Below are 14,615 nucleotides of genomic sequence, written 5' to 3'. Positions count from 1 at the left end.
TAGGCAGCCAAGCCTTCTGAGGAATCCCACCAAGAGGGGAAAGCAGTATATGGAGACACTGAAAAAGTGATTAGACAGGAAGAGAGCCAGTGGAGGACAGCAGCAAGGATCCCCAGGGCATAATAGGAATCTAACCGGAAGGAACTATTAACTACCAAACATGACAGAAAGATCAAGGAGATAAGTACAGAGAAGAGGCTCATAGATCTGGCAGTGAGGAGGTCATCCATGATTTTCATGAGGGTAGTTCAGTGGAGTGAAAGAGGTGAAAGCCAGATTGGAGATGGTCAAAAGTAGAATTGGAGGAAATATCGTTGTTATATAGGAGTAAGCAGCACAGTCCAGAAGTTCAGAGATAAGGGGGGGGGGGGGGAGAGTAGTACTTGGAGAAGGGACAATGAGCCTAGAAATGTGTTCTTTTTTGAGAATAGGGGAAATGGTGTGTTTGGATACTCGCAGGAGATGGTGCATAAGGGGAGATAACTGGAAGTTGGAAAGGGGCATGAGAAGGGGCAGAATGAAGGGCAGAGTAGACTGGTTCTATCTTACCATTGGAGGAGGAGGCCAAATCTTGACCAGAGAGAGGAAGTGGGGAGTAGAGGAGTGGGCTTTAGCAGGCATCAAAGGTAGAGAAGTGCAGCTTGCGATACCTAGAGTTGGTGTGGAAGGGATGGATGAAGTAGTGCTGTTTAGCCAGGAGTAGCTTGGAGGATAAAGATGTTTCCAGGGCAGGTTACTTGCTTTCTCTTGAAAATCATTTGAAACACAAGTAACAGAGATGAGATTTTGTTTTAAAAGTAATGTTTTAAAAATGCCTATGCTATTGAAACCAGTAGTGATGTATGGAAGTGAGAGCTGGACCATAAAAAAGGTTGATCGTCGAAGAATTGATGCTTTTGAATTATGGTGCTGGAGGAGACTCTTGAGAGTCCCATGGACTGCAAGAAGATCATACCTATCCATTCTGAAGGAAATCAGCCCTGAGTGCTCACTGGAAGGACAGATCCTGAAGCGGAGACTCCAATACTTTGGCCACCTCATGAGAAGAGAAGACTCCCTGGAGAAGACCCTGATGTTGGGAAAGATGGAGGGCACAAGGAGAAGGGGACAGCAGAGGACGAGATGGTTGGACAGTGTTCTCGAAGCTACCAGCATGAGTTTGACCAAACTGCAGGAGGCAGTGGAAGACAGGAGTGCCTGGCATGCTCTGGTCCATGGGGTCACGAAGAGTCGGACATGACTAAACAACAACAACAATGCTATTGAAAATGTACAATAAAATGAACGTACAATGAAAATGTACAATAACTAGATGTAAACACCTTGGAATAGGGTGGAGACATCTCCACCCCGTCAACACCCCCTGGTTTGCACACAAACAGGAACGGAAACTGTGCTGATGTGAACAGCTAGAGGGGAAAGAGCTGTGAAACGCACCAGGAGAAAAACAACTTCACTGCGCTCTAAGGCAGTAATGTGAACACACCCTTTGTGGGAAGAAGTCCACATAATGAAGGGTAGACATTCTCTTTTTCACTCTACCAGTTCTTACTGTGCACAGATATTACACATAGATGATCTTGATGATATGTGGATTTTAATAGAAGGACAATCCTTATGAGATGCAGGATTTAGGCCATTAGGGGTCAGTGCCCAATTTCCAATGGTTACAGTTAAAGAACAGCAGGCTACAATTATACTGTTAGATTAGTTTAAGCAGACCAGAGCAAATCCTTATTTTGAAATTAAGAGGTCAGCATTTACTGATAAGTTTGATTTATAAGAGAACTGATGGTCAGCATGGCATTGTTAGAAATAACACCTGCTTAAGCTTTGACTGATTCCAGAAACTTGGGGACAGAGAGATTAAATAGAGCCAAAATGGAATATACTTGCTGAGCCAAAACCAATTCTTATATAGCTGCCTGGAACATTATGCTGGGAGACTACAATGTAATAAATGCTAGCAATAAAAATGCTAAATGGTTTCTTCTATTGTAGCTGTTAGAATAGATACACAAAATAGCTTGAAATCTCCCACACTACCAGGTTCCACACTATTGCCTAAATAATATATTTAGTACTCTTAAATGCTAGAAATAGCAATGGAGCTACATTTATTATATCGGACAAAGTGCTTGAAATGGAATCAGAAGAAGAAGAAAAACTGCTTGTAGGGTCAGAGAGAAAAAACAATAGTTTCATTTGCATCCATTTCCCCAACATTTATACTTACAGTGGTACCTCTGGTTAAGTACGTAATTCGTTCTGGAGGTCCGTTCTTAACCTGAAACTGTTCTTAACCTGAAGCACCACTTTTGCTAATGGGGCCTCCCGCTGCCGCCACACGCGCCACCGGAGCACGATTTCTGTTCTCATCCTGAAGCAAAGTTCTTAACCCGAGGTAATATTTCTGGGTTAGTGGAGTCTGTAACCTGAAGCGTATGTTACCTGAAGAAGAATCCAGGATTTTAGCATACCTGTGATGCCATGTAGAAACAGAGGCATGAGTCTGAGGGAGGACCCCAAGGGCCACAAAAATTGATAATGCTTTAAGAAAATGCTACATCACTTTGAGAAAAAGCTATGAAACTGTTAAGAATGCTAAAGCTTTGAACCTGCTGAGAATGCAAAAGCCCTTTCCCACAGGAAGAGAAGAAGCTAACATTTTTATCACAGAACATACGCAGCTAAACACGCAGGTTTACAAAGCACAATAGCTTCATGTAACAATGTTTCTGTATGGACAGCAAAACAGCCAATGCTTATGCTTATTGCGCAAGCATACTAACCTGAAATGTATCCAACAATTAGGATGAGGTAATGTGAAATACTTATATGCATATGATTGGAAAGGGCTTTGTGTAGAAACTTATAATTAACCTCCCTAGACTGCTAGCTGGGGGTTACAGTTCTTGCGGAAGGGTCCGACCATAGCTGTCAACCTTTCCCTTTTTTAAAGGGAAATTCCCTTAGTTTGAATAGGATTCCTCACAAGAAAAGGGAAAAGTTGACAGCTATGGATCCGACTGTAACCTATTGCTTCCTAAGTAATAAAATAGCTGGGCTCTATCTCCTCCAGGTTCCTCAGTCTTATTGAGAACAGAGGGTTTTTTTATAGGGTTTGACCCCTTTCTGCAAGTCCACCATCTAATTCAGATTTTATGTGAATGTATATGGGGGGCAGTAGAAATGCTACACTACTGCAGAATATGAACTGCGTGAAAAGCCAGCATTGGTGGGGCTGTGGTTGGTTTAGATTTTTAGCTAAATATCCCCCACCCCACCCCACTCCACTCCATAATAATAATAATTATTATTATTTATACCCCGCCCATATGGCCAGGTTTCCCCAGCCACTCTGGGAGGCTTCCAAAAGAATATTAAAATACTGTGATACATCAAACATTAAAAGCTTCCCTAAACACCCCTCCCGTTACAGGCAACAGCAAAGATTAACGTTGCCCACTCAGGCCCCACTCGCAGCCCATATCCAGCCTTCAGTAGAAGTGTTATACCTTGCACTGAGTTTGCACTGAGCAAAAATAAGTTCTCTTGAAAAATACATTCCGCCCCCCCCCACATTAAACAAGACTTAAATTACGAAAAGTAGGCGCTCATCCCGATGCTGTAACTTATTACTCCTCTCTTTATTTTAGAAGACAGCTGAAGGCAGCCCTGTTTAGTGAAGTTTTTAATGTTTGATGTTTTACTGTGTTTTTAATATTCTGCTGGGAGCCGTCTAGAGTGGCTGGAGAAGCCCAGCCAGATGGGTGGGATATAAATAATAATAAAAAATTATTATTATTATTATTATTATTATTATTATTATTATTATTATTATTATATTATTATTATTATTATTATTATATTATTATTATTATTATTATTATTATTAAAATTGCTGTATCAGATGTTTTTGGCGTTTGACGAGTGGCTGGGGAAACCCAGATTATTATTATTATTAATTATTAATAATAATAGAAATGCTGTTGCCCAATCAAAAGTACCCTGAAACCCAGCAATGCTCTCTACTACTACTACTACTACTACTACTACTAATAATAATATTATAATCATAATAATCATATGATAATAATGATAATAACAGAAATACTGTTGCCCAATCCTAACTACCCTGAAACCCAGCAATGCTCTCTTCTACTATTATTAATAATAATAATAATAATAATAATAATAATAATAATAATAATAATAGAAATACTGCTGCCCAATCATAACTACCCTGAAACCCAGCAACGCTCTCCATGGGCAGCTCCCTGCTTTTCGCCCTGCGGCTCCTTTAAGAAACGTCTTCAGAAGAAACCCGGAAGTTGAGCTCTCGTATCCTCGTTCGTCACGGCGCACCCCTCCACTTGGCGCATGCGCCGCCGGGGACGACGAGAGCGGCCCTTCCTTTCTCCCGGTCTGCTCTGTCGCCGCCTCCTCCCCCTCCTTCCCGGCACCTCCGGCGGTTGCTGTAATGGCGGCCCGGCCCGGCGGCCTCCCGGGGACGACGACGGCGATGTTGCGGCTGCTGGTGGCGGCCTTTCTCTTGGCCGCCGGCTCGCGGGCTTCGGAGGTGGCCGGGGGCGCCGCTAGCGGGGAGGCTGTGGGCGCCAGCGAGCGGTTTAAGATCGAGGGCCGGGCGGTGGTGCCGGGGGTGAAGCCCCAGGACTGGATCTCGGGGGCCCGGGTGCTGGTGGACGGCGAGGAGCACGTCGGCTTCCTCAAGTGAGTAGCAGCCGGGGAGAGAGGCTGCCGGGAGCGGAAGGCTTTGCGGGGGGAGGGAACGGATTTGTTTGCCTTTTTTGATTCGAACCCCAACCCTCGGTCTCTCTCCCGTTTGGTCCCCACAACAACCTTGCCAGGTAGGCTAGCCTGACAGAAAGTGAGCCCCCCCCGAGGTTGTTTAGGGGAAATTCCAACTCGGGCCTCCCCATTCCTCGTCTGAGACTACTAACCACTGCATCATAGTACGAAGTTGCATCACCACCAACGTGTGCCTACAGAGACAGACAAATTTACTTGAAGAGATGACTGTCTTTTTCTTCTGATTTCCCCCACATGTTTAAAGTCTTAATAAAAAAATTCCTTCCAATACACCTTAGAGGCGAACTAAGTTTGTTATTGGTATGAGCTTTTGTCTGCATGCTTGGTATCTGATGAAGTGTGCATGCACACAAAAGCTGGCCTCTAAGGTGCTACTGAAATGATTTTTTTTATTTTGTTCCAAGTACGGCAGACCAACACAGCTACCTGTTGTTGTTTAGTCATTTAGTCGTGTCCAACTCTTCGTGACCCCATGGACCAGAGCACGCCAGGCACTTCTGTCTTCCATTGCCTCCCGCAGTTTGGTCAGACTCATGTTGGTAGCCATGGGACTCTCAAGAGTCTCCTCCAGCAGTGCTTTCTAAGGCCCATTTGACTTCACTCTCCAGGATGTCTGGCTCAAGGTCAGCAACCCCACTACCTGGGGTTTGCGAGACATCCATATCTTTCTGGTATAATTCCTCTGTGTATTCTTGCCACCTCTTCTTGATGTCTTCTGCTTCTGTTAGGTCCTTACCACTTTTGTCCTTTATTATGGCAATCTTTGAACGAAATGTTCCTTTCATATCTCCAATTTTCTTGAACAGATCTGTGGTTCTTCCCATTCTGTTGTTTTCCTCTATTTCTTTGCATTGCTCATTTAAGTAGGCCTTCTTGTCTCTCCTTGCTATTTTTTGGAAATCTACCACACAGCTACCTACCTGTTTAAAATCTTAGTTCAGAAAAGAGTCACCTTTCTTGAGCGCGGAGCAGTCAATCTTAGGGCATGCTTGTTGCCACTTAGTTGAATGCAACAAATGTTGCTCCTTTCAAAGGACAAAGAACTGGGAAACTTTTCCTCAAGCCTTTAAGGATACTGCTCTTTTTCCTGAACTCAAAAAGCACCGTTAAGCAATCACCAAACACCTCCTCTTTATTTCTGTAGTTTCTGTTTTCCAGCTTCTTGGTTTCTGCTGTGTACAGAAACACCTGCAGGTACCTGCAGTTGCCAGTGTGGTGTAGTGGTTAAGAGCGGTAGTCTCATAATCTGGGGAACCGGGTTCGCGTCTCCGCTCCTCCACATGCAGCTGCTGGGTGACCTTGGGCTAGTCACACTTTTCTGAAGTCTCTCAGCCCCACTCACCTCACAGAGTGTTTGTTGTGGGGGAGGAAGGGAAAGGAGAATGTGAGCCGCTTTGAGACTCCTTCGGGTAGTGATAAAGCGGGATATCAAATCAAAACTCTTCTTCTTCTACCTGCACCCTGTAATGTGCAAGCATGAATCCTGTCTGTTGTTTACCGTAGAATGTGCATCCCGATTCTTAAAGTTAGCTTGTGCAGTAGTGTGCACATCTAATTGCTAGATAACATTATTTTTCTGAGACAGCAGGGTCACTGGGTGTTTTTTTTGGGGGGGGTGAGTGCTTTCTAGATTCTAGAATGTAGTTCTACAGGTATCTCTACTACCTAATAGGTTGTGCCTATTTCAGTAATGGCCAGTCTTGCACAACTCCTTTTCCACCTTGTGGTGTTGTGACCTCATCCTGCAAGGAGGTGTCCTGGAGCACAGAAACATATGTACATACTTTGAGTGTTGTCAGTTCCAGCTCCTCTTTGGAGACTCGAGTGCTCTGTATCACATATGTTTAGACTGAACATCATCCTGTATTTTAAAAAATGACAGACGATATGTGCAGTCAAGAGAAAGCAATGGCTATCCTTTCTATAGCAAAGATTATGCTCCTGCTCTTTATGTATAGGCAGGTTAATATTGAGAGCAAGATTTTTCTTGGATCCTTCTCAAGACTTTTCTGGTTGAGAAACTGCATCCAACAAAACTGTCTTTTCCATACATATATACACATAAGATGGTTTGAAAAAGCCATTCTGTACTTATGAGGATTGCGAACACTCAGTGTATCATGGCTGAGCCAAGATTTTCAATGGAAACATCCAGCTCCCACTCTTAAGTACTATGCAGCACCAGCTTAGTGGCATTGTAAGTTAGTGAAATAGAGCATTGTGTTATGAATTAATAGGTAGAGTTGGTAATCCCCCTCTTGATAGGATGATAGCTCTTTGGTCTAATAAAGCTTTTTTGAGTTCTGACATGTAAAACATCTGTAGCACATTTTAAATTATTGTAACTGTTCTGTGATGCAATTAAATATATGATAATTTTTATTTTTCAGGACAGATGGAAGCTTTGTGGTTCATGATGTTCCTTCTGGATCATATGTAGTTGAAGTCATATCTCCAGCTTATAAATTTGAACCAGTGCGAGTGGACATCACTTCAAAAGGGAAAATGAGGTGAGCGGCTACAGCTTTTTTTATATAGAATACTAAACCAAACTGATTTGCTATGGAAAACAGGGCTGGTTGGTCTGTTGGTAAGGCCTTAAACATTTTTGATGCTCTCTCAAATAAATAAATAGGCCTTAAAACTCCATAATTATTTGAATACTCCACAGTTGCCTTCACTACAGCTCGTTTACTGCTGGCAAACCACAATCTGAAGCCTTGGATTGGTGGTGGTTTACGAACCTTGTTTTGTTTTAACTTTGGCTTGCTGTTATGTACAAACCCAACATCCTTCCATAACCATGGTTTGTTTGCACATCACAGATGTTCACCAAGCTAGAAAGGCATAGGGCTAGAAAGAAATCAAGCTTTAGAGAAACAAGCCATGCTTTGTTTGATCATCTTGGGGACAAATTTGTGGTTAATATGATTTTTTAAACAGACTGTGGCTTAGTGTTAGTTGTGAACCAAGCTCCTAAATTAATGTATCTGAAAACAAAACTTCTGCCAGGTGTGGTGTGATATATCATGAAAAATTTACTTTTAAAGATACACAAACTATATCTGAAGGGGTTGGATCTAGGCTTGCACATTTGTTCATGGAAAGGACCAAGATCCATTGGTGGCTTCTGCTGAAATAAGGAGGTGGTCATTTTAATAGACTTCCCTTTCTCCCTGCAGGCCCCAGCACCCATTTCCACATTTCCAGATGCCCCCCTAAAAAAAAAACCCCTCCAGAGTACCTTCTCAGCAGTGCTGTAGGAACTGGCTAATGGGGAACTGACTAAAATAACCTCTTTACTTTAACAGAGCTTTCTATCCACAAGTTAAAGCCACCTGGTTAAGCTAAGCTTAACTCAGTTTCTGTTTGGTGCTAATAGTTTACAGAATGTTTTTCAGCTATGTTTTCCTCACTGAGAATATCTGCACAGTGATTACAGTGTCTTACAAAGTTCTTTTGAGTCTATAATCTTTGACATTTAATGCTAGACATATGATCACTGCTAATTTGTTACATTTGTGAGATCTGTCAAACTTAATTTGTCTGATACTGGATTTTGCTAAATCTGTGATGAGTGTGTGTGTGTGTGTGTGTGTGTGTAAAATGGGTTGCTGTTTTTCAGTAGCACCTGTTCTAGTTGCTATCTCCAAGGACATGCAGAATAAACTATTTTCAGGCCTCTCTTGGGAAAATAAAGTTTCACCAAGTAAACACATTTGCTGGGATATAGATGCACATCTAATGCAGAATCTCTTATATGAGCAGGCAACCAAGCCACGATCCTATATACAATTATGGTACTTTCTTACAATCAGATTTTAAGCTGCTTAACTATTCACAGGATTATCACTTCAGTTCAAATGCAGTGATAGAGAAAATATCTAACCAAGATAATTTGTTGGGCTTTAATGGAAAAAGATACTTCTAAATGTCTTCTTCAGGGCAAGATTTGTGAATTACATCAAAACATCAGAAGTTGTCCGATTGCCATACCCGCTTCAGATGAAATCTTCTGGACCACCTTCTTATTTCATAAAGAGAGAGTCTTGGGGATGGACAGACTTCTTAATGAACCCCATGGTATGTATGGAAACAGGTGCATATGAACTGCTTGTTTGCCACTGATTAGCTGTTTATTGCCTATGTTTCAAAACCTATTTAAGGACCCTATTTGTAAGATTTAAGGGTAAACATTAAACAGATTATATGTTAATATGTCACTGTTAGAAGATAATCATTAAACAAGGCTTGTTTTCAGGCAGGTATCTCTTGGTGCAGGAGAGGCATCTCTAGAGGGAGGGATGGTTACATCATCTTAACAGGGTTTTCTTGTCATACAATCAGCTGGGGGGAAATTATGAAGCATTGTAGACCTAAATTAGCATCCCCAACTCCAGTTAATTTGCTATGCATTTGCAAAAAAAAAAAACAACCCTCCAGCCCTATTGTATATAATATTTCTGAAGTAAACTACGAATGTGTAACTGTGTTTTGTAGTAGGAGTCTTAAAAGTGTGTTGATTTCTAGCTTGCTTCAGCTAGAAATTTCAGTTGAAACTGGAAGGCAGAGTGTGTGGCAGAGGAATGTGTTATAGGTTTGTTGTTGTTTTGAGGTTGCTAAAGTAACCACAGGTACTCATTAATCCTGGCTCAGTGCATATGGTAAAGGTAAAGGTACGCCTGACCATTAGGTCCAGTCGCAGACGACTCTGGGGTTGCGGCACTCATCTCTCTCTATAGGCCGAGGGAGCCGGCGTTTGTCTGCAGACAGCTTCTGGGTCATGCGGCTAGCATGACTAAGCCACTTCTGGCGAACCAGAACAGCACACAGAAATGCTGTTTACCTTCCCGCCAGAGCAGTACCTATTTATCTACTTGCACTTTGACATGCTTTCAAACTGCTAGGTGGGCAGGAGCTGGGACCGAACAACAGGAGCTCATCCTGTCGCGGGGATTTGAACCACCTACCTTCTGATTGGCAAGCCCTAGGCTCTGTGGTTTAGATCACAGTGCCACCCGCGTCCCAATGCATATGGTCGGACTTGTTAAATGGAATAATTGAACTAGCCTAGATACAGATGCTTCAGTTATGCAGCACATTAAAAAAAATTAAAATACCACACGCTGTGATACTTGGATATAGATCCACTCTCCCCTTTATTTGTATATTGTTGAATAATAAGTTAGTGTCTATTTTGACTGCTAAAACCCTGCCAGAAGAAATGATTTCTCTGCTGCAGTAGTAATCAAAGGATCTACTCAAGGAGAGTAGATCTTGACTGGCTCAAGACTATGGTCATTGAGCCCCAACATGGAGTGTTTTCACCATATTTTTCATTTTTGGTGATATTTCTAAATATTGGAATTTCTATGCAGCCTCAGGCATATGTAGCTGCCTTTGGAGCTGTTGACCCCATCTAAGTATGTCACTGAGATGCGCCACTTGTATATCACTGTAAACCATGGTTAATATTTTACCCACAATCCTAGGTTTGGGTATTAATCTGATTCACGGAGTCATAGTTTGTTTCCTGGTGGCCATTCACAATATAACTTTTGAGGGATTCTTCTTTTATTATCTATGGTACAATACGGCAGTACTAGAACTGCTGCATAACAGAAGAAATACTAACATATTTTTTAAAATCTCCTGTTTAAGGTTATGATGATGATCCTTCCATTGCTGATCTTCGTATTACTTCCTAAGGTTGTCAACACAAGTGATCCTGACATGAGGCGGGTGAGTAAGCTTTGCGAGGGTTAACACTGCAAATATTGTATCTGAAGAAACCAAACCAGTCCAAATAAATATTACAGTCCAGAAAGTGTCTGGGGATGGTTTTTCTATTACCACTAAGATAGAAATACAGCTGTGGGCCAGAAGTACAAGCTCTCTAATAATGCTTAATTATTCAAATCTTTATACAGAAAACATCAAATTCTAAGAGATGGTAAATCTAAATTGTGTGCAGTGTAAACTTTGTATAATGTATTCAATGTATTATTTTCAGTCAGGGATAAGGTAGAAAGTGAAAGAACACAAAGAGAGGGCATTAAGAGGATGGAGAGAGATGTAATATGAGGAGACCAGGAAGCCGCAGCCTTAGTGTCATTGGACTGAATGAAACTAGTGTCTGAGAGCTGGTGTGTGTTAGGACAGTCTGCTTCATCTCAACAACTTTCCATTCCAGCCCACAAAAGGGACCAAGATCTGTTTGATCCCACCCAGACACAATCATACAAGATAACTCTTAGCTGCCCACTCATGCCGTTATTGAGAAGCAACAGAGAGTTGTACTTGGACATCTTTCATCAGTTTTAGGTTGCCTTTCCGGTTTGGTTCTAGGAGCAGTAGAGGCTGTTGCAACAGCCTCAATTTCTGCCAAACCTCTTTGGGTGTGAGCCAACAGCATCCACTCTTTTTCCTGCTGGCAGAGGCTGCCTAAAGATTCCTTGCTGCTGATATTAGGAATTAGCATGAGCCTGTTGGCTTATAGGTGGTGAAAAATGTTAAAGCAGAGCCCACTGGGCAGAAAAATAAGTATGTCTTGGTTCTGGATGGGGTAGTTTTCTACCATCATTTTGATTTCTTGGGCTGCACTGATTCCTTCATCTGCCCATTCAGTGCTATGGCCATTTCGCCACTAGTTTGTCATTGAAAACAGAGGCACTCATTTTGAGTTACAAAAATAATCTACCAGTCTCTTCCTATGTTGAATGAATGTCTCTGAGACTATTTCTGATAATTTGTGTTATCGTCTCCTTTTCTTGCCTATTGCAATTAAAACAAGAATTCACATCCTAGTCACGTTCTTCTGTGACAAATCCATTATGACAGAAAGTTTTAAATATGATATTTATTAAATTATCCTAATTTATTGTCCTTTCACCATGCGTTATGCCGAATAGCGGAAGGCTAGAACAAAATGGAGATTCAAGGTGTTTACTTAAATCTTCTTTATTTAGCAGTATCTACTGTTTGTCTTTGGCTGCTGCTTTTTGGGGTTCAGTTGGTATTAATTTCCTTTCCTTCTAAATGACCACTGTCTTCAGTAGTTCCTTACAGGTTTCACATTATTTTTGAGTTAATAGGTATAGCATTCTAGATCATGAGATAGATGTTTAAATCTTCCATTTTAACTCTGGCTGCACACTCATCTGAGAATAAAGTGGAACTTACCTCTGAAAACTTGCAAAAGATTGCATTGTAAATGTTTAATATAAGGTTAAAAGTGGAGGCAGATCAACTGCTTGATCTGATGCATTTGCTGATGTGAATCAACATGTGATCTGCTCTCTTGGGCAAGAAATTGATTGCCTAATGGAAAAGTGTAGTTGACAGAATCATGGACCATGTCCTCTGTGGAAGACATTGGGTAGGCTGCAATAGTTGTAAAATGTTCTGTTCAATTTTGAAAGGCTAGGAAAAATTAAATGACCTACCTCAAATCGGGCCCAGATCTTTTAGCAGACATATTTTAATAGAAGGCAACTGTTGGAAGGAAATGGCTTTTCAAAAAGATGCTTGACATACATTGCCATGATAGTTCAATTTGTTTTAAACAATTTTTAAGAACTAGTGTGCCAAATTTTTTAGCATTTAAAAAGAAACTTTTTAAATTTGAAATTGGGAGAGATTTTAACCAAACTCATCTTTTAAAATTTTAATATGGCAATCCTTTATCCTGTAACACTACTTTAGACATGGTTATCTCTGTTTTTTGCTTTTAGAACTTCCTTTTCATTTATTTATATCAATATAACACAAGAGTTTTTTTTAGTTGTAGTTTAGGCTGTGGCTGTATAAAGAGTCTATAGCAGGGGTATATGGGTAGAGAGCAGCTGCAAAATGACACCACTACTGACAGAACAATTAACCAAATTGGCGTATCTTTACGATTTGGAAATGGTTTTACTTAATACATTCTTCTCTTTTTGTATGCATTTAGGAAATGGAGCAATCAATGAATATGTTGAATTCTAACCATGAGCTGCCTGATGTGTCAGAGTTCATGACAAGACTTTTCTCTTCAAAATCTTCTAGCAAGTCCAGTGGTAGTAGCAGTAAAACAGGAAAAAGTGGGGCAGGAAAAAGGAGGTAGTTGTTTGTTTCTCTGGAGCCACAATTTGCACAGCTCTGTTATGTGGTATCATCTATATGTTCTGTGGAAGAACAAAAAAGCCACTACTGTAACCTAAATCCAATGTGAAATTGGACATGATACAACTGTTGTGTGTGCTGTAGCTTTTTAACCTATTTAAATATCTTGTTCTTTAAACACATGGGGACATTGCTTCACTTCTGTATCTCTGTAAAGACCGATGAAGAGTTAACTCCTTTGTAGAGAATGACATTAAAGAATTTAAATTATGTGAAATATATTGATGATTCTTAAAACATCACTGTAAAGCATCTGATTTCAAGAAACCAAGTGTCTTTAACCCACTGTTCTTAACTTACGTAGTCTATAAATGCACAATATTTTTCTTAACCTAACATTACTTGTGCTTATTGAAAGAGAACCTCTTTTGATTGATTTGTTTTTATTTGAAGCATTTTTACACTGCTCCTCGGGTGAAAAAGTGTCCCATAGCTGCTTACAAAGGTCAGTAAGAAGACAGCTCCTGACTTTGGGCATAGAATCTGGAACATACAACAATGTAAAGAAAAGGGAGGAGAAAAAAGATAAATCCAGGCAGAACTTCAAAATTACAATGTTCTTAAAATTGGAAGCAGGAATAGAAGCAATTCAAGGAGCTGAGAACTGCCTGTAACAGCAAATATAGTGGCCCTGATTCCCTTCTCTCTTTCCTTTGGTACCAGTTCTTAAATTGCCATGCTAGTTTTTGTGGAGTACTTGTGGTTTTCCTTTTCGTCATGGAAGCATTTTTGAGGGGAAACTGTCCTACTGGGAGTGCCCTCACGTACGATCCCTCGCTGCTTAGAAACCACACATTCTCTTGCCTACCTTCCACCACTATAACATATTAACAAAAGCTTTGTGAATGTAAGTCTACACTGGTTCATCTAAAATGTTTTGGATAAAAATTGTTGACCATTTCTGTGCTTGAGACACTAGTTGTTACCTTGCGCCTTCTTAGCAGAAACAACAGAAGAACTTAATGCTGTAGCAAGTATGCGCAACAATCAACAGACAAGAATGCTGGCAGGCAAAGGAAACTGATACCCTAATCTCACATGTTTTATAGGGATTCTAAACCTGTGGCCCTCTAAGATGGTGGTGGACTTAAATTCCTATCAGCTCTGACCTGTGGTCAAGCTGGCCAGGAATGATGGGAGTAGTAGTACAGACACATCTGGAGCTCCACAAGTTCTTGATTCATGGGCTAGAGCAGGCTTCCTCAACCTCAGCCCTCCAGATGTTTTGAGACTACAATTCCCATCATCCCTGACCACTGGTCCTAGCTAGGGATCATGGGAGTTGTAGGCCAAAAACATCTAGAGCAGTGTTTCCCAACCTTGGGCCTCCAGATGTTTTTGGCCTACAACTCCCATCATCCCTAGCTAGCAAGACCAGTGGTCAGGGATGATGGGAATTGTAGTTCAAAAACAGCTGGAGGCCCAAGGTTGGGAAACACTGATCTAGAGGGCCGAGGCTGAGGAAGCCTGGGCTAGAGAGTATAAATGGTAGATGAAGTGCTGAAGGACAGGAAGTTTAGTTTTTGCCTTGTGAGAGAGGCATCATTCCACTCTTGGCTAGAGCCTCTAAAATGCAGTGCATAGCCAGTAGGCTTGGACACCCAACAGCCTAGATCAGG

The 14,615-nt window shown here is 41.3% G+C and overlaps 1 protein-coding gene across 1 annotated transcript; it reads left to right on the top strand.

Annotated features, from left to right (window-relative positions):
- The first annotated feature begins 4,386 nt into the window (after nt 1–4,386).
- EMC7 (ER membrane protein complex subunit 7) lies at nt 4,387–13,213 on the top strand. The gene is made up of 5 exons (XM_081883589.1): nt 4,387–4,734; nt 7,224–7,343; nt 8,778–8,916; nt 10,495–10,575; nt 12,785–13,213. Exons 1-5 carry the CDS (start codon nt 4,484–4,486, stop codon nt 12,935–12,937), a joined length of 744 nt encoding a protein of 247 aa, XP_081739715.1. The 5' UTR covers nt 4,387–4,483; the 3' UTR covers nt 12,938–13,213.
- The last annotated feature ends 1,402 nt before the right edge of the window (nt 13,214–14,615 follow it).

Source organism: Podarcis melisellensis (assembly GCF_964234715.1).
Source record: "Podarcis melisellensis genome assembly, chromosome: 1".
Classification (NCBI taxonomy): Eukaryota; Metazoa; Chordata; class Lepidosauria; order Squamata; family Lacertidae; genus Podarcis; species Podarcis melisellensis.
The sequence above is the reverse complement of the archived record's forward strand: the minus strand, read 5'-3'. Positions and strand labels throughout refer to the sequence as shown.